The sequence below is a fragment of the Physella acuta genome, unplaced genomic scaffold (genome assembly GCF_028476545.2).
Source record: "Physella acuta isolate Inbredline_101_S28 unplaced genomic scaffold, ASM2847654v3 ptg002705l, whole genome shotgun sequence".
Taxonomy (NCBI): domain Eukaryota; kingdom Metazoa; phylum Mollusca; class Gastropoda; family Physidae; genus Physella; species Physella acuta.
In genome coordinates this window covers 1-18,357 of record NW_026734138.1, presented here as the reverse complement: position 1 = coordinate 18,357, position 18,357 = coordinate 1, and the positions used below count along the sequence as shown (strand labels likewise).

General features: G+C 37.5%; 2 protein-coding genes across 2 annotated transcripts; both read right to left on the bottom strand.

Moving 5' to 3' along the window:
* Nucleotides 1-1,844: 1,844 nt before the first annotated feature.
* Nucleotides 1,845-9,595, bottom strand: LOC131934001 (uncharacterized). Its single transcript, XM_059290441.1, has 4 exons — nt 8,583-9,595; nt 7,824-7,996; nt 3,880-3,985; nt 1,845-2,191 (listed from the first exon to the last, which is right to left on the bottom strand). Exons 1-4 carry the CDS (start codon nt 9,492-9,494, stop codon nt 2,033-2,035), a joined length of 1,350 nt encoding a protein of 449 aa, XP_059146424.1. The 5' UTR covers nt 9,495-9,595; the 3' UTR covers nt 1,845-2,032.
* A 2,469-nt stretch (nt 9,596-12,064) lies between these two features.
* LOC131934002 (uncharacterized) lies at nt 12,065-17,179 on the bottom strand. Its single transcript, XM_059290442.1, has 4 exons — nt 16,198-17,179; nt 15,417-15,589; nt 13,220-13,325; nt 12,065-12,226 (listed from the first exon to the last, which is right to left on the bottom strand). Exons 1-4 carry the CDS (start codon nt 17,107-17,109, stop codon nt 12,065-12,067), a joined length of 1,353 nt encoding a protein of 450 aa, XP_059146425.1. The 5' UTR covers nt 17,110-17,179.
* Between the last annotated feature and the right edge of the window lie 1,178 nt (nt 17,180-18,357).

The following is an 18,357-nucleotide window of genomic DNA, read 5'->3' as shown; positions in this document are numbered from 1 at the left end:
GGCATGCCTCGTTGGCTCTACGTTGATGTTTCTAAATATAAGCTGTTTTATGCTGTTCTGGCCTGTTCTAAGTCTAACGATAATGTTGTTTTATATAGGCGTCGTACTTGCTTTAATTAGCATGTGAGAGCCAGACTAGATGCTGACTTGTTTTCTTTTTTTCCCACGTTTTCTTTAACTTGCTTTCTCTGTTTGTTTGTCTTTCCAATCAAATCTTGCGATCGAAATTTCTGGCACTTCCCAGTTAGCTAGCGCGCTGAAATTTTCAGGGAAGCTTTCTTTTGGATGACCATTGAATATTCAATTGTTATTATTACTAAATTGATCAATGGAAACATTTTATTGAGCATTTTAGACCGCTATATAATCTATATATATAATTCTCCTCTGCTAGCGTTAGAAAAAAAAACCAGCGACGCGTACCTCGCGCGCAGTGAAGCGAACGATCACATGTCGCCACAGGCTTAGGGGCAGAGAATTTAGCTTGAACCGAGTTTAAACTTACAGGAGGTAGGCCAGTTTGGGGGAGACGATATGGTCGAGTGGTTGGGCACACGATTGCTATCCCACTCGACACGGGTTCAAATCTATGTGTTTTAGTCAGTAACGTATTCAAACAACGTGTTTTTTACGAGTTGTCTTTTTACGAGTTGTCTTTTTACGAGTTGTCTTTTTACGAGTTGTCTTTTTACGAGTTGTCTTCGTTTACCCAAAAAAAGTGAAAAGATAAAATCGATAGCAAGATTTTAATGCAAACAAACAGACAAAGACTAAAAAGTAGAAAATAATAATCATTAAAAAAGTTTTAAAAAACCCACGTTTTCTGATTGAACTAAAAAGTAGAAAATAAATGCTATAGGCCCTACATCACAATAATGCAAGCGATCACTCTACTATAAGCGAGCAAAAACGTGGGGCGCCGTGATTTTCTTACAGTTTCTAATACTGTTGACTCTCTACAAGCTCCCTAATAAAAGTCAATAGTATTATCTAATCAATAGTAATATAACTTTTACTTCGGCGCCCCACGTTTTTGCTCGCTTATAGTAGAGTGATCGCTTGCATTATTGTGATGTAGGGCCTATAGCATTTATTTTCTACTTTTTAGTTCAATCAGAAAACGTGGGTTTTTTAAAACTTTTTTAATGATTATTATATATTTTTAAAATTTCTTTTGGTTGTATTGAAATCTCTTTGACCCCAATTTTAGCAAGAATTTCGGCGATCACATTTGCTTTTATATATATATATATATATATATATATATATATATATATATATATATATATATATATATATATATATATATATATATAATCATGCCCGTTACCTACTGAAGCACAGACGTGTTGCTGATATAGTTTAAGCTTTCTATGGCTGGCCTGGGATATTAGATAAAAGAGGCTTTTTTATTTCTCTGATACAGCAGGACAGAACTGGCATCTGTGAGAAGGACAATCTGATGAGGATTCAGTGTGACATATCTGGAGGTTATCTGCATGTTCCGTCGCTTCAATCTCTGCTCTAAAATTATCAGATAGGCTGTCTGTGGCAATAGATTTTTCTAGACTGTCATTCTTTGGCCAATGCTTTATATACCAGCACAGCCATTGCTGGTTAATCTTCAGTTGTGCCATCTGTTTTTAATTTTTTAATTTTTTTTACCGTTAATTTTAATTTGTAATCCCTGTTTGCCATTAAGGATTACTCGTTGTTGTTTTTTTTTTGTAATTCTTTACATAGCTCAACTCGGAGTATATTTATCAAACATTTTATTATATTCATAACAAAAGTACAATTTATAGTTTTATAAAACGATTTTGAAAATCTGTTAAAATGCAATACTTAACTGTAAATAGTTTTGTTATAAAACTGCGATAAGAAAAACCTTATGGAATAATTGGGTTATTAAGTCTGGCACGTTCACTAGTTACTTTCTATAAAAGGCTAAAAAATCGTTATCCTAAAATAATTCAAGTTTTTCTCATTAATGTTAAAACATCCTTCTGTTGTAACATATCCTCGTTGTTGCCTAATTTGCTATGTTGGAACATGGACCATTGGCCGGTCCTGTCTTAGTTCGTTTGGTTGGCTGTCCCTGTAACATTCTCAAGTCGTGTCTTCGCTTTCTGTCTCCTATCAGCTTCATGGCAGTCTTTATTGTCTCTGGTTTTAGGAAGTAGGCAGATACCTGCAGTGTGGTATAAGGGTTAGTGCGGGTGTAAAAATATATGAGAAGGTAGTTAGCAATAAAACAACACTGTCGTTAAGCTTATGTATAATTACCAAATCAGTAGCGTAGCCAGGATCGTCTCATGGGGGGGGGGGGGGGGGTGTTCAAATTTTTTTTAGCAGTATATAACCCAGGGACAAACTTTCGATTTGCACCCCCCTCCAACTTTTGATTTGCATCCCCCCCCCCCCCTCAAACTTTCGATTTGCACACCCCCCCTTAAACTTTTTATTTCCACCCCCCCCCCCCCTCAAACTTTCGATTTGCACCCCCCCCCCTTAAACTTTTAATTTCCACCCCACCCCCCCCACCCTCAAAATTTCGATTTACACCCCCCCCCCCCGCTCAAACTTTCGATTTACCCCCCCCCCCTCAAACTTTATATATATACCGAGGGGTCTATGGAGGGGGGGGGGGTTATGAAACACCCCCCACCCCCCTGCCTAGGCCACTGAACCAAGTTCCTAGGCGATGAAACAGGATTTGATTGGACGCTCACGATAGAGCGCATAAACGGGAATAAGGGAATTATATGGAACCAGCTTCACTTTAGATCAGATGAAAAGCCAAAGTTTTAATTTAAACTTTATGGAACCGACATAACCATATCTCATAAAAAGCGAAAGGTTCTATGTGAAATGTACGACAACAATTCAATTTAATTTGTTTTTGAAACAAAAGTTTGAAAATTAAAAAAAAAAGATTATGTTAATAAAAGAAAATTTAAACTGAAATTTAGAAAAAAAATGTCATTTTTTTAAAAAAATCTTATTTTGTTAGATATTTTGGTAATTTTAGGAAGATTAATATAATCATATCTGTGTTTAAAAAATGTGTTATTGTATATATTTATCCAGATAAATGCTGAATAAAAAAATGCTGAGTCTTCTAAATCTGGTAGCGTCCCCCCAAATACAGAACGATCTTTAATTTATTTTAACTTAATTTCTTTTCACAAAATGGAACCCAATTTAAGGAGGGGAACCTCGCTAAAAATGAAAATTTCGTAAAATACATATCGTTATGTGAAAATGGCTACGGTGAATTAACTATGGGTGTCTAGTAAGTAATGTATTGCGTTTTATAATAGTGTACTACTGTATATACAAATGTACTGTACTACTGTACATAGAAATGTTTGTACTTCAAGATAGTGATGCTATTATAGTGATATAAATCTGTATGTTGGTCTGTATGGTGGTCTGTATGGTGGTCTGTATGGTGGTCTGTATGGTGGTCTGTATGGTGGTCTGTATGGTGGTCTGTATGGTGGTCTGTATGGTGGTCTGTATGTTTGGTGGTCTGTATGGTGGTCTGTATGGTGGTCTGTATGGTGGTCTGTATGGTGGTCTGTATGTTGGTCTGTATGGTGGTCTGTATGGTGGTCTGTATGGTGGTCTGTATGGTGGTCTGTATGGTGGTCTGTATGGTGGTCTGTATGGTGGTCTGTTTGGTGGTCTGTATGGTGGTCTGTATGTTTGTCTGTTTGGTGGTCTGTACGGTGGTCTGTATGGTGGTCTATATGGTGGTCTGTATGGTGGTCTGTATGGTGGTCTGTATGTTGTTCTGTATGGTGGTTTGTATGGTGGTTTGTATGGTGGTCTGTATTGTGGTCTGAATGGTGGTCTGTTTTATCTTTAGCTTACGTTAACACATCGTAAACGTCGACATTTCCGAACAAACTGTAGAAAGACGTCGTCAGTTGGAACATTGTCACTGTCTATGTCGCCCTCTAGCTTCACCAAGCTCTTTCTGTGGACAAAATGGGTATGAGTGTTAGTTGTTTCCCTTGAGCTAGAGTTATCTTTCCTATCCTAGTTTACTAACGACTAAGCAGGCAGCAGTTGATTTGAGTATTTGTCTAAATATCTAGCTGTATTTGACGCTGTTGGGCTTGAAGTGGGGGGAAAGAGAAAATGGTAGTTTACACTTTCAATCAAGAGCAGATTAAATATATAGTAATATATAGTCTACTAGCCATACCGCGGCCTTGTACTGACATTTGTGGTAAAATTTATACATAAACAGCCTTGACTTATGTACTCATTAAACTTCATATACCCTGTACTGAATGGTATTTGGGAATTTATAAAATTTTTAATTAAAAGCGTTATTAGTGTATACACATTTTTTAGTTTGATCATTATAGTAGGGATACAATTTTCCCTGATGTCGGAACATGTACATGTTATAAAGGGTGACTGCTTTACTGTATACGTTGTTTAAGAACAAAAATTAGTTTACTACTTAAATTGCCACGTTATAGAGAAGGCTATGGGGTCATCCATAAATGACGTCACGCTTTTTTGACGATTTTTACCCCCCCCCCCCCTCCCCTCCGTCACACGTCGTCAGAAAATGCCAGACCTCCCCGTAAAATGAGGTCACACTTCAACCTACAACCCCCCCCCCCCTCAAAATTGCTTGTGAATGTTTCTTAAAACAACGACATTTTTCCAAAATCTATTACCATTTATTAAAACTGTTTTCTAAAACGCGGAGTAACGGCTAAAACGCGGAATAACGGCTAAAACTCGTTTACTAACATTGCTTTTTTATAATGCAAAAGTGTGATGTAACACCATCTGAGCCCCCCCCCACCCCCCTCATCACACACTGTCACAAAATTACGGACACCCCCCCCTCCCATCTGCGAGTGTAACGTTATTTATGGGCGAAACTAATTTTTTTCAAAATGTTGACTTATCAGGTTTTGTAATGGGCCTCAGATCTCGGTTATTAGAGACGAGCCGGCCCGCGGCATAACATACGCCGCTATTTAGTTGTTTCTAATTTTCAATAATTCATAATTTGTGAATTCGACAGTACCAACGCTGACACTGAAAATATTTCTTTAAAACACTATAAGTAGCTCGTTAAGGACCATAACCCCCCCCCCCTTTCCTTCCCCCCCCCCCCCCCCTACGTTTAAAATCGTTGGCTCTGCTTGTAAACATTTAGAGTGAACACAGCTCACTAAAACCATGTAGGGGTGGGGAGGTAGGGAGAGCGTTTGCAGCTTGTTTTCTAACGGCTCGAAGAGGAGAATTATATATATAGATAGTTTAATTTTCACACCTGTGAAAATTATTTTCTTTTATCCACATGCTATAATCGTTTATTTTCGTGTGTAATCAAAGAACTGGGGAAATTAAAAGTTAAAATTCCTGACGCAGTTATATTTCTTTGGGTATAATATCTAGGTATAATAGGGCTGGTAAGTAGGTCACCAACCAGTTATATGGTTCATGAAGGTTTTATTGAGCCGTAGAACTGGTTGGTGACCTACTTACAAGCCCAATTGAGCGATAAAAAAATTTCATTTTTATTTATTTTCGCACCTTATTAAAACCGTTTAGCATAAATTTTAAAAGAATGTTTCTTTCTTCCAAATGTTTTCTTCGTTTATTTTTGCGCGTAGTCAAAGAACGGGGGAAATTAAAAGTTTACATTCCTGACGTTGTTAGGTCCCTTTAATATCTCCTTACCAAATATGTAAAATACTAGCCATCGGTACCCGTTTCCCGTGAATTATAGGCCTATATATTTTAAAATGTTGTACTTGTTTGAGAAAAATAATTTATGAAATAGTTATTGGTCAAAACGCAATGTGCATTACTACACGCTGAACGATATTACTGACAAAGCAAAGAAATAACAAATTAGCTAAAAATCCGACACATTTAACATAACACAGGCACACACTGATTAAGTGACTTAAATGATTCCGTGAAAAACTCGGCTATTCCACGGTATTCTTCTTGTTTTTAAAGTGATTTATTTTTATTAGGTCTTTATGAATAGATCTATAGATTTAAATGTAATAGTTCATTTCTTCATCGGTAACCATACCATATTAAATGCACTCGCTGATTAAGAAATTCAAAATTAAGAGACTTAAAAGATTTCGTTAAAAACCCGGCTGTTCAATGGTAGTTATGTTGTTTTTAGTAGATAGTCTAAATCCAGATCTTAGCGTCTACGTCTAGTTTTTTCCGTAGATCTAGTCTAGATCTAGAATCGAGATCTAGATTTATATCTAGAATTTAAATAGATAAAGTAAAAACTTATAAAAGTTTAGGCCGAGAAAATCGTATTGTATACATTTCATAGCGTACGTAAAATCTAGCTCTAAATCATATTTGAATGAAATAGTTCATTTCTTTATTTCAATCTAAACTCGGAAGATGACGTCATCAGTTTCGTGCTCTTTATTTTTAGTGTAAACAATAAGCGACGTCATTGATAAATGCGTTCTTGTCCCAAGTGCAAACATTTTTCCGGTTGCATAATTAAAATTGTTTTTCTACATTCGAATACGCCTTTATTTTTTATTTTTCTTCTTTAAATAAAATTTTGGTTATACATTTGATACATCTAACATATAATTTTCAACAAAAGTCCGTATAAAGTTCTTCATATATCGCTGCAGATTCTGATGTGATATCCGGCGAAAATATTTTGCGGACAGACAGAGAGTGAGGGAGAGAGAGAGAGAGAGAGAGAGAGAGAGAGAGAGAGGAGAGAGAGAAGTGCGCACATGGGCTTTTATATATTAGGATGTCGCTTCTGTAGGTGGTGGATCTAATTCAAGCCGCGGTCATTTTAGATCATTGTTAGGTAACTTTAAACTGGATTATTTAAATGCCTCTAATTTTCTCGTTAAAAAGAGAGTGATTAGCAAACTTTGCCAAAAACAATTTCCCTGCAAATTACCTGCAAATGCCAGTACCCGATCTACTAGGTGTGAGTAACACACAAGCAAACCAAACATCACCCTCAAGATAAACTCAAGATACGAATGTAATTATGTGCTGTAGCATTTGTCGTATGCTGTTTTTGTTATATATACTTAATAAGAAAAGGTATTTATAAATAAAATGTGATGTAAAGAAACGTTCATAAGGAAAATGTAGAAAATATTAAGCTGGTTTTGTAAAGCGTATATTCTTGGAAATCAGCCGACTAGAGCTTCCTCAAGATGCTGAGGGAGGTGTTAGACAGAGGCGCTCTACTTCTCTACACTGTTGGTGCTAAACTCTTTTCCTCACCTTAATTCACGTACAATTAATGCTACACTTGATCACTAAAGTTTATCGAACTTCGCAAAAATTCACTGAACTCTGTTTAGCATGTTACGTGCCAATTAATTTTTCTTTCGCTTAACTAAAACATATAAACAGAGACACATGCACATAAACGCCAACACATAGACAAACACGAACACGTTAACTCATAAACACGTATACACAGTAAAATACACCCATGACAAACTCACTTTCACACATACTCTCATACTCGTCTCTGACCTACCTGAAGTTGTCGGCGATATATTCCAACACATCATTCTCTGACCCACCCAGAGGCATAGCGACCCTTCCCGGCGCCCAGGGACAAACTTTTCGATTTGCACCCCCCCCCCCCCCCCCGCCTCGAGATTTCGATTTGCACCCTTCCCCCCTCAAACTTTCGATTTACACCCCCTCAACCTTTCAATTTATTTTTCCAACCCATTTTGGCGCCCCCTAAGGTCGGCGCCCTGAAACATATGCTCCCCCCCCCCCCCTCGCCGCTACGCTACTCCACCTACCTGAAGTTATCGGCGATATATTCCAACACATCATCCAGATAGTAAAAAATGTCCCCTTCTAACAAGTTGATCTTGTAGATTGGCAAGACGGGGTCCAGTATTTCAAAACCAGAATCCTCTAATATGTCGAGGTCAACATAAAACGCCACTTTCATTGCTGGACAGGCATCTGTCTGGAAGTATAAAGGAAAGTAAACGATATGGACTGAACTCTGTCAGAGAAACGCCGAGACAGAAAAAAAAATGAGAGAGTTGAAACACTAAAATGTCATCTCCCCGGACGAAATAGAAAAACTGATAATTTATATTTTAAAAAAAAGATAATTAACCAGTCGCCCCCCCCCCCCTCGTCAATTTAAGTTCGCCCCATCACCAGAGATAAATTTCTGACCTGGAAAATAAAATATGTTAACAAAAATTTAGACACCACCTTTTCCCTCTTATTCTAACTAACCTATTATCTCTAATATCTGATTAGGCTACCACTAGAAATAATATATTTCACAGTAATATCATGGCTACAGGACATACGATCTCAGACAAAAATATCCTAGACAAAATATTTCAGGACAATTAATATCAGGATAAAAGTTATGGACATAATTCAGACAAAATACCTCAAGTCCAAATATTTACAGTATTACGATGACCACCATTGCAGTCTCAGTACCAGCGCCTGCCTTTAACACCTTTTGAACGGGGGATACAAACATAAAATTAGAATACAAAAGTTTGAATACGTAACCATTATTTACATACCAGGTTCACCCAGGCCTTTCTAGAGATCAGGTGTAGAGTAGTTCCATAAGGAATCCAACCCGCGACAAGTTTCAGTTTCTGAAGTTGTCCTACATGGGATCTAGACAGTGAAGTCACGAAGTCATCAGTCAATAATACATAGTCGATCCCAAGTTTCGTCAAGTGGGTGAGAGATAGGATACCAGTGGTCAGTTGGTCAAGTTTAACCGGTTTCTCAGCCAACAAGCGTGTGTGGAAGAACCTGTCAATGTCCAGCGATTGAAGAGTTCTTCTGGACGTGGTCAGCACTGTGTTGATGAGATTGTTGCCTTCTTCTATTGGCCATTGAGCTTTGGTCATCTTGAAACATTGTAGACGGTCAAGTCTGGACACCAAACGCGTCATTTCCCTACTGATACCGGGCGTGGTTCTAGTTGACGCTTCTCGCAATCCTATGTCACTTATTTTTATTGACGTCAGTGTCGGATGACGTAAATCTTGCAAACACTTCCGAAAAACGGTGGCCAATGAGCAGGAGTTTGGATAGCATTTATGGTGTTTGCAGACGGAGATAGACAATTCATACAAGTGGCAGCCGAAGCGTATAGCATTCGAGAAAGCTTTTTTCCTGTTCAAACATTTACAGTTGCAGCAGAACTCGAGGTGCATGTTCCTCCACAAAGTAGGCGTGGTGTAAATCAAATCCCTCCAAGATCTACACACACTCGCTAGCCTTAACAGCTCATTTTTGTTGTCAACAAATCTGAAGATGTTTACCAACACCACTGAAGGCAACTTGCCTAGAAAACTTGAGCCGTCTGATTGGCCATTTAAGTAGACGGTTAGACCGTCCATCTGACTCTGCTGTTTAACTGCTGGCGAGGATGCTTTAAAGCCACTTACCATATCGCAAATTATACTTCTCTTTGTCATTTTCCGAGCTCAATAGTTTTAAATTTGGTGGTAGGGACAAAATAGAATACAGTAATGAGTAAAGTTATTTCATGGACGCGCGAAAAACTGCTTCCTTCTATTGTGTCGTGCGCACCCGTGCAAAAGGTGCGCTTTATGTTGTGTGAAACATTCGGGTGTTGGTTCATATATTTTGTGAAATAATTTTTTAGCGCAATTTCCATTCTGGAGAATTGCGTTTATTAACTCGTCTTTTCTGGGAATGGATGGATGGATGAATGGATGGATGGATGTGTGTCCGCAGCTTTAAGTCGTATCTCCTCCTCAACGAAGCAATATCTAGGACTAGTTCCAAAAGCAAATATGTTAAGCAAGTTACCAGGATGAACATAGGCCATAAAAATTCCGGGTTTCTTTCATGTATTTCCCGGAAAAGCCAAAAAACCTCGAAAAAATGCAGTTTTTGGCCCATATCTCGGCAACCAGACCACTTAGCGACTTGAAACATGTACCAATCGCTTCCTGCCATAATTTAGAACAATATTGCCGAAGAAAGTTTTCAAAAATATCCTTTCGTTTGGTCACAAAAATTTTTTTTTAATTAATTAAAATTTGGACCGAATTAGTAGGCATTTTTTCCAACCACACCACACGCGGCATCACGTTCAATAACTGCGCCATCACGTTCCATGGCTGCGCCATCACGTTCAGTAGGCGCGCAATGGTTTTTAGTCATGTTACTCTATTGTAAATAAAACATGTAAAATACAGAAAACAAGTTAATTAAAAAAGTCTAGTGACATTTATGCGCAATTTCCTTATGTTATCTAAAAATAGCTCTGACGTATAATGTTGGGGTGCGTTCAAGCTAGAAGAACGATCGGTTTGTAGGTGTTTATGTATTTTTAAAATTTGTGACCGAACGAGAGGATATTTTTGAAAACTTTCTTTGGCAATATTGTTCTAAATTATGACAGGAATCGATTGGTACATGTTTCAAGTCGCTAAGTGGTCTGGTTGCCGGGATATGGGCCAAAAACTGCATTTTTTCGAGGTTTTTTGGCTTTTCCGGGAAATACATGAAAGAAACCCGGAATTTTTATAGCCTATGCTCATTCTCGTAACTTGCTTAACATAATTGCTTTTGGAACTAGTCATCGATATTGCTTCGTTGAGGAGGAGATACGACTTAAAGACCGGACACACATTCATCCATCCATCCATCCATTCCCAGAAATGACGAGTTAATAAACGCAATTCTCCAGAATGGAAATTGCGCTAAAAAATTAATAAAAAACGTTTTAATAACTAACCAATGGTTTTACTAACCCTGCTCTTGATTTACGCTACGACAGAGCTATTTTTAGATAACACAAGGAAATTGCGCTAAAATTGTCACTAGACTTTTTTTAATTACTTGTTTCTGATATAGTGACGAAATTTAAAATGGTAATTAGTGTATTTACATAATAGTAAACCATTTTCATAGTTTTCATATTTGAATGAGTTTTATAAATTCTTGTAATTTTGATGCGGCCTTGCATTTTGTAGACAAGAAGACGACATTTGGTCAAACAACTAGCTGACCCTTAATGTAAGAACATAAGGACATGCCTCGTTGGCTCTACATTTGAATTTCTAAATATAAGCTGTTTCATGCTGTTCTGGCCTGTTCTAAGTCTAGCGATAATTTTGTTTTATATAGGCGTCGTACTTGCTTTAATTAGCATGTGAGAGCCAGACTAGATGCTGACTTGTTTTCGTTTTATATTATTTGAATTTCTTTTTATGTATCGAAATCTCTGTCTTCTTCGACTCTAATTTTAGCAATAATTTCGGCGATCACATTTGCTTTTATATATATTATGCCCGTTAACTACTAAAGTACAGACGTGTTGCTGATATAGTTTAAGCTTTCTATGGCTGGCCTGAGATATTAGATAAAAGAGGCTTTTTGATTTCTCTGAGACAGCAGGACAGAACTGGCATCTGTGAGAAGGACAATCTGATGAGGATTCAGTGTGACCTATCTGGAGTTATCTGCATGTTCCGAAGCTTCAGTCTCTGCTATAAAATTATCAGAAAGGCTGTCTGTGGCAATAGATTTTTCTAAGCTATCATTTTAGGCGAATGCTTTATATACCAGCACAGCCATTGTTGGTTAATCTTCAATTGAGTCATCTGTTTTTAATTTTTTTTTTTTTTACCGTTAATTTTATTTTGTAATCCCTGTTCGCCATTAAGGATTACTCGGTTTTTTTTTATTTTCTTTTATTTGTATATCTTGACATAGCTCAACTCGGAGTATATTTATCAAACATTTTATTATATTCATAACAAAAGTACAATTTATAGATTTTATAAAGCGATTTTGAAATCTGGTAAAATACAATACTTAACTGTAAATCAAATAGTATTGTAGATTATAAAAGTGCGATAAGAAAAACCTTTTGGAATAATTGGGTTATTAAGTCTGGCACGTTCACTAGTAACTTTCTATAAAAGGCTAAAAAATCGATATCATAAAATAATCGAAGTTTTTCTCATCAATGCACAAACGTCATTATGTTGTGACATATTCTCGTGTTTGCCTAATTGGCTATGTTGGAACGTGGAACTTTAGCCGGTCCTGTCTTAGCTCGTTTGTTTGGGTGTGACATTCTCAAGATTCTCAAGTCGTGTCTTCGCTTTCTGTCTCCTATCAACTTCATGGCAGTCTTTACTGTCTCTGGTGTTAGGAAGTGGGCAGATACCTGCAATGTTGGATAAGGATTAGTGCGGGTGTAAGAAGTATATGAAGAGGTAGTTAGTAATAAAAACAACACTGTCGTTAAGCGTATGTATAATAACCAATTGCCTAGTCGAGGAAACAGGATTTGATTGGACGCTCAAAAGGGCATAAACGGGAATAACTGAATTTTATGGAACCAGCTTGACTTTCGATCAGATGAAAAGCCAAAGATTTTATTTGAACTTTATGGAACCGACATAATCAGATGTTCGACAAAAATTCAATTTAATTTGTTTTTTGAAACAAATGTTTGAAAATTTAAAAAATATTATGTTAATAAAAAAATTAAACTGAAATTTTAAAAAAATGTGTCAGTTTCTTAAATGAATCTTATTTCATGTTAGATATTTGGTAATTTTAGGAAGATTTATATAATCCTATCTGTGTTAAAAAATATTATTTTATATATTTATCTGAATAAATGCTGAATTTAAAAAATGCCAAGTCTTCTGACTCAAGTAGCGTCCCCCCAAATGCAGAACGATCTTTAATTTATTTTAACTTAATTTCTTTTCACAAAATGGAACCCAATTTAGGGAGGGGAACCTCGCTAAACATGAAAATTTCGTGAAATATATATCGTTATGTGAAAATGGCTACTGTGAGTTAACTATTGGTGTCTAGTAAGTAATGTATTGCGTTTTATAATAGCGTACTGCTGTATATAGAAATGCAGTGTACTACTGTACATGGAAATGTTTGTACTGTAAGATAATAATGCTATTAGCGTGGTTATAATGGTTGTAGATCTTAAATGGTGATTAAAACCTGTATGGTAGTCTGTATGGTGGTCTGTATGGTGGTCTGTATGGTGGTCTGTATGGTGGTCTGTATGGTGGTCTGTATGGTGGTCTGTATGGTGGTCTGTATGGTGGTCTGTATGGTGGTCTGTATGGTGGTCTGTATGGTGGTCTGTATGGTGGTCTTGTGTTGGTCTGTTTTATCTCAAGCTTACGTTAACACATCGTAAACGTCGACATTTCCGAACAAACTGTAGAAAGGCGGCGTCGGTTGGAAAATGGTCACTGTATTGGTCGCTCTCTAGCTTCACCAAGCTCTTTCTGTGGACAAAATGGGTATGAGTGTTAGTTGTTTCCCTTGAGCTAGAGTTATCTTCCCTATCCTAGTTTACCAACGACAAAGCAGGCAGCGGTTAACTTGAGCGTCTGTCTAAACAGGGGCGTAGCGAGGGGGGGGGGGGGGGCGGGGGGCGCGGACCGCACCGGGTGACACCATTTAGGGGGGTGACACCAAGGCAAAAAATAGCAAAATATATAGAGAAAAACTTGGAGGGGTGCAAATTGAAAGTTTGAAGGGGGGGGATGCAAATCGAAAACTTGAAGGGGGGGTGCAAATCGGAAGTTTGAGAGGGGGCTGCAAATCGAAAACTTGAAGGGGGGTGCAAATCGAAAACTTGAAAGTTTGTCCCCAGGAAGGGTCGCTACGCCTCTGGGGGGGGGGGGGGTGACACCATTAAGTGCCGCACCGGGTGACACCCGACCTCGCTACGCCACTGTGTCTAAATATCTTCCTGTATTTGACGCTGTTGGGCTTGAAGTGGGGGAAAGGGATAGAAAATGGTAGGTTGCACTCTCAATCAAGAGCAGATTATATATAATATTATATGGTCTACTAGCCATACCGGCCCTGTACTGACATTTGTGGTAAAATTTATATGTAAACAGCCGTGACTTATGTACTCATTAAACTTCATATACCCTGTACTGAATGGTATTTGGGAATTTATAAAATTATCCATTAAAAATGTTATTAGTGTATACACATTTTTTAGTTTGATCATTATAGTAGGGATACAATTTTCCCTGATGTCGGAACATGTACATGCTATAAAGGGTGACTGCTTTACTGTATACGTTGTTTCTGAAGAAAAAAATTAATATACTACATAAATTGTTATAAAGAAGGCTATAAGAGAAACTAATTGTTTTCAAAATCTCAGATATCAGTTATTAGAGTTTAATTTTCACACCTATTAAATGATTGTTTTTCTGTTATCCACATGCTATAATCGTTTATTTTCGTGTGTAATCAAAGAGCTGGGGAAATTAAAAGTTAAAATTCCTGACGAAGTTATATCCCTCTAGGTATAATATCTAGGTATAATAAGGCTGGTAAGTAGGCCACCAACCAGTTATATGGCTCATGAAGGTTTTATTGAGCCGTAGAACTGGTTGGTGACCTACTTACAAGCCCTATTGAGCGATAAAAAATTTTCATTTTTATTTATTGTCGCACATAAAAACCGTTTAGCATAAATTTTAAAAGAATGTTTCTTTCTTCCAAATGTTTTCTTCGTTTATTTTTGCGTGTTCACAAAGAACGAGGGAAGTTAAAAGTTTACATTCCTAACGTTGTTAGGTCTCTTTAATATCTCCTTACCAAAACATTTTGTCGCTTCTGTAGGTGGTGGATCTAATTCAAGCCGCGGTTTAGGTCAGTTTTCGATCACTTTAAACTCGATTATTTAAATGACTCTAATTTTCTCGTTAAAAAGAGAGTGAATAGCCAACTTTGCCAAGAACAATTTCCCTGCAAATTACCTGCAAGTACCCGATCTAATAGGTGTGAGTAACAAACAAACAAACCAAACATCACCCTCAAGATAAACTAAATATAGGAATGTAATTATGTGCCGTAGCATTTGTCGTATGCTGTTTTTGTTACAAATACTTAATAAGAAAAGTATTTATAAATAAAATGTGATGTAAAGAAACGTACGAAAGGAAAATGTAGAAAATATTAAGCTGGTTTTGTAAAGCGTGTATTCTTGGAAATCAGCCGACTAGAGCTTCTTCAAGATGCTGAGGGAGGTGTTAGGCAGAGGCGCTCTACTTCTCTACACTGCTGATGCTAAACTCTTTCCCTCACCTTAATTCACGTACAGCTAATGCTACACTTGATCACTAAAGTTTATCAAACTTCACTAAAATTCACTGAACATTGTTGAACATGTTACGTGCTAATTTATTATTTATCTCGCTTAACTAAAACATATAAACAGAGACACATGCACATAAACGCCAACACATAGAGAAACAAGAACAGTTTAACTCATAAACACGTATACACAGTAAAATACACCCATGACAAACTCACTTTCACACATACTCTCATACTCGTCTCTGACCTACCTGAAGTTGTCGGCGATATATTCCAACACATCATTCAGATAGTACAAAATGTCCCCTTCCAACAAGTTGATCTTGTAGATGGGCAAAACGGGGTCCAGTATTTCAAAACCAGAATCCTCTAATGTGTCGGGGTCAACATAAAACGCCACTTTCATTGCTGGACAGGCATCTGTCTGGAAGTATAAAGGAAAGTAAACGATATGGACTGAACTCTGTCAGAGAAACGCCGAGAGAGAAAGAGAAAATGAGAGAGTTATTGAGAAACACATAAATTTCATCTCCCCGGACGAAATAGAAAAACTGCTAATTTATATTTTTTAAATATAGATAATTAACCAGTCGCCCCCCCCCCCCTTTCGTCAATTTAAGTTCGCCTCATCCCCAGAGAAAAATTTCTGAAAGAAACCCTGGAAAATAAAATATGTTAACAAAAATTTAGACACCACGTCCTCCCCTATTATTCTAACTAACCTATTATCTCTAATATCTGATTAGGGTACCACTAGAAATAATATATTTCACAGTAATATACCATCATGGCTACAGGACATACCATCTTAGACAAAAATATCCTAGACAAAATATCTCAGGACAATTAATATCAGGATAAAAGTTATGGACATAATTCAGACAAAATACCTTAAGTCAAAATATTTACAGTACTACGATGACCAACATTGCAGTCTCAGTACCAGCGCCTGCCTTTAACACCTTTTGAACGGGTGATACAAACATAAAATTAGAATACAAATGTTTGAATACGTGGTCATTATTTACATACCAGGTTCACCCAGGCCTTTCTAGAGATCAGGTGTGGAGTAGTTCCATAAGGAATCCAACCCGCGACAAGTTTCAATGTCTGAAGTTGTCCTGCATGTGATCTAGACAGTGAAGTCACGAAGTCATCAGTCAATAATATATAGTCAATCCCAAGTTTCGTCAAGCTGGTGAGAGATAGGATACCAGTGGTCAGTTGGTCAAGTTTAACCGGTTTCTCAGCCAACAAGCGTGTGTGGAAGAACCTGTCAATGTCCAGCGACTGAAGGGTTCCTCTGGACGTGGTCAGCACTGTGTTGATGAGATTGTTGCCTTCTTCTATTGGCCATTGAGCTTTGGTCATCTTGAAACATTTTAGACGGTCCAGTCTGGACACCAAACGCGTCATTTCCCTACTGATATCGGACGGTGTTCTAGTTGACGCTTCTCGCATTCCTATGTCACTTATTTTTATTGACGTCAGTGTCGGATGACGTAAATCTTGCAAACACTTTCGGAAAACGGTGGCCAAGGAGCAGGAGCTTAGGTGGCATTCATGGTGTTTGCAGACGGAGATTGACAATTCATACAAGTGGCAGCCGAAGCGTATAGCATTCGAGAAAGCTTTTTTCCTGTTCAAACATTTACAGTTGCAGCAGAACTCGAGGTGCATGTTCCTCCACAAAGTAGGCGTGGTGTAAATTAAATCCCTCCAAGATCTACACACACTCGCTAGCCTTAACAGCTCATTTTTGTTGTCAACAAATCTGAAGATGTTTACCAACACCACTGAAGGCAACTTGCCCAGAAAACTTGAGCCGTCTGATTGGCCATTTAAGTAGACGATTAGACCGTCCATCTGACTCTTCTGATTAACTGCTGGTGAGGATACACTCAAACGACTTTTGGTATTATAAATCTCATTTACATTTCCCATTTTTAAAGTGTGAATAAGTCGTACACCTTGAAATTTGTTTGTAGCAAAAGACTACGGGACCTCATTCAACAACCTTAAAAGCTTCTTCCTGTTTATGAACTGTGCAGTCCCGTGCAAGAAAGTGCATGTTGCATCGTGTGAAAATTTTAGGTGCTGATCTTTTGCTTCGTTTTCGTTTATCAACATTTTTAAAGCTTTTACTTATTTCACATTGTCTACTTGTTTTTTTTTTTTTTTTGTGGGTAAGTGGTAAATTTTAAAACTCAAATTTGAATTGATGCAGCGATTTCCTTTAAATTTTCTAGATACATTTGTCTCCAATGACAATTAGAATATCAATTTTTCAACTGAATTATTTGTTTAATAAACCATTTAAAATTGTTTTAAATATTACTATATTCAATAACAAAGGGAGATAAGATTGAATACTAGCGATCGCTGGTCGAGATCGCCATAGATCAGGGGTCTCCAAACTTTGCAGCCAGAGGGAAGCATTAACTATCAAATATCAGTTCGGGGCCAGTTTCTTCCAGGAATCTCTTTGGGGCGGTCGAGCCCCTTTCCCCCCCCCCCCCCCCAACGAAATATATATATATATATATATATATATATATATATATATATATATATATATATATATATATATATATATATATATATATATATATATATATAATTTATATTTCAGCGACTCATCGATTGCAATTGCAAAATGGCGAAATTTGCATGCATTTTTCGCTATTTGAGTCACAGTGTTTTCACCAATGTCTGCAACACAAATGGTATTTGCACCCAAAGCTACATTTTCAAATTGTTTTGAATTTTCTGGGCAAAGTTCCTCAGACACCTCCAACAAACATTTTTTCCGTGGACAAAAAGATCTCCGCGGGCCGGATGAGAGGAACTCGTGGGCCGCATCCGGCCTGCGGGCCGTAGTTTGGAGACCCCTGCCATAGATGGTGAGCGTTTGTCACGATTGGTTGATTTCTTGCCTGAGCATCGACCATGAGCTAAGTAACGGCAGACAATATGGCTGGTAAGTAGGTCACCAAACAGTTCTATGGCTCAAGCAGGTTTTATTTAGATATAGATTAGCTTTCCGCTTGTATCTCTTTATCATTAATGTAACAAACTATTTCGGTAACAATAATCTCCGTAACAATAATCTCCGCACTTTCACGAGCACTTAACAGCAACCACAGACAGTCCAGAGAGTCCACCCAGCTCAAACGGGTACCTGACTCACTT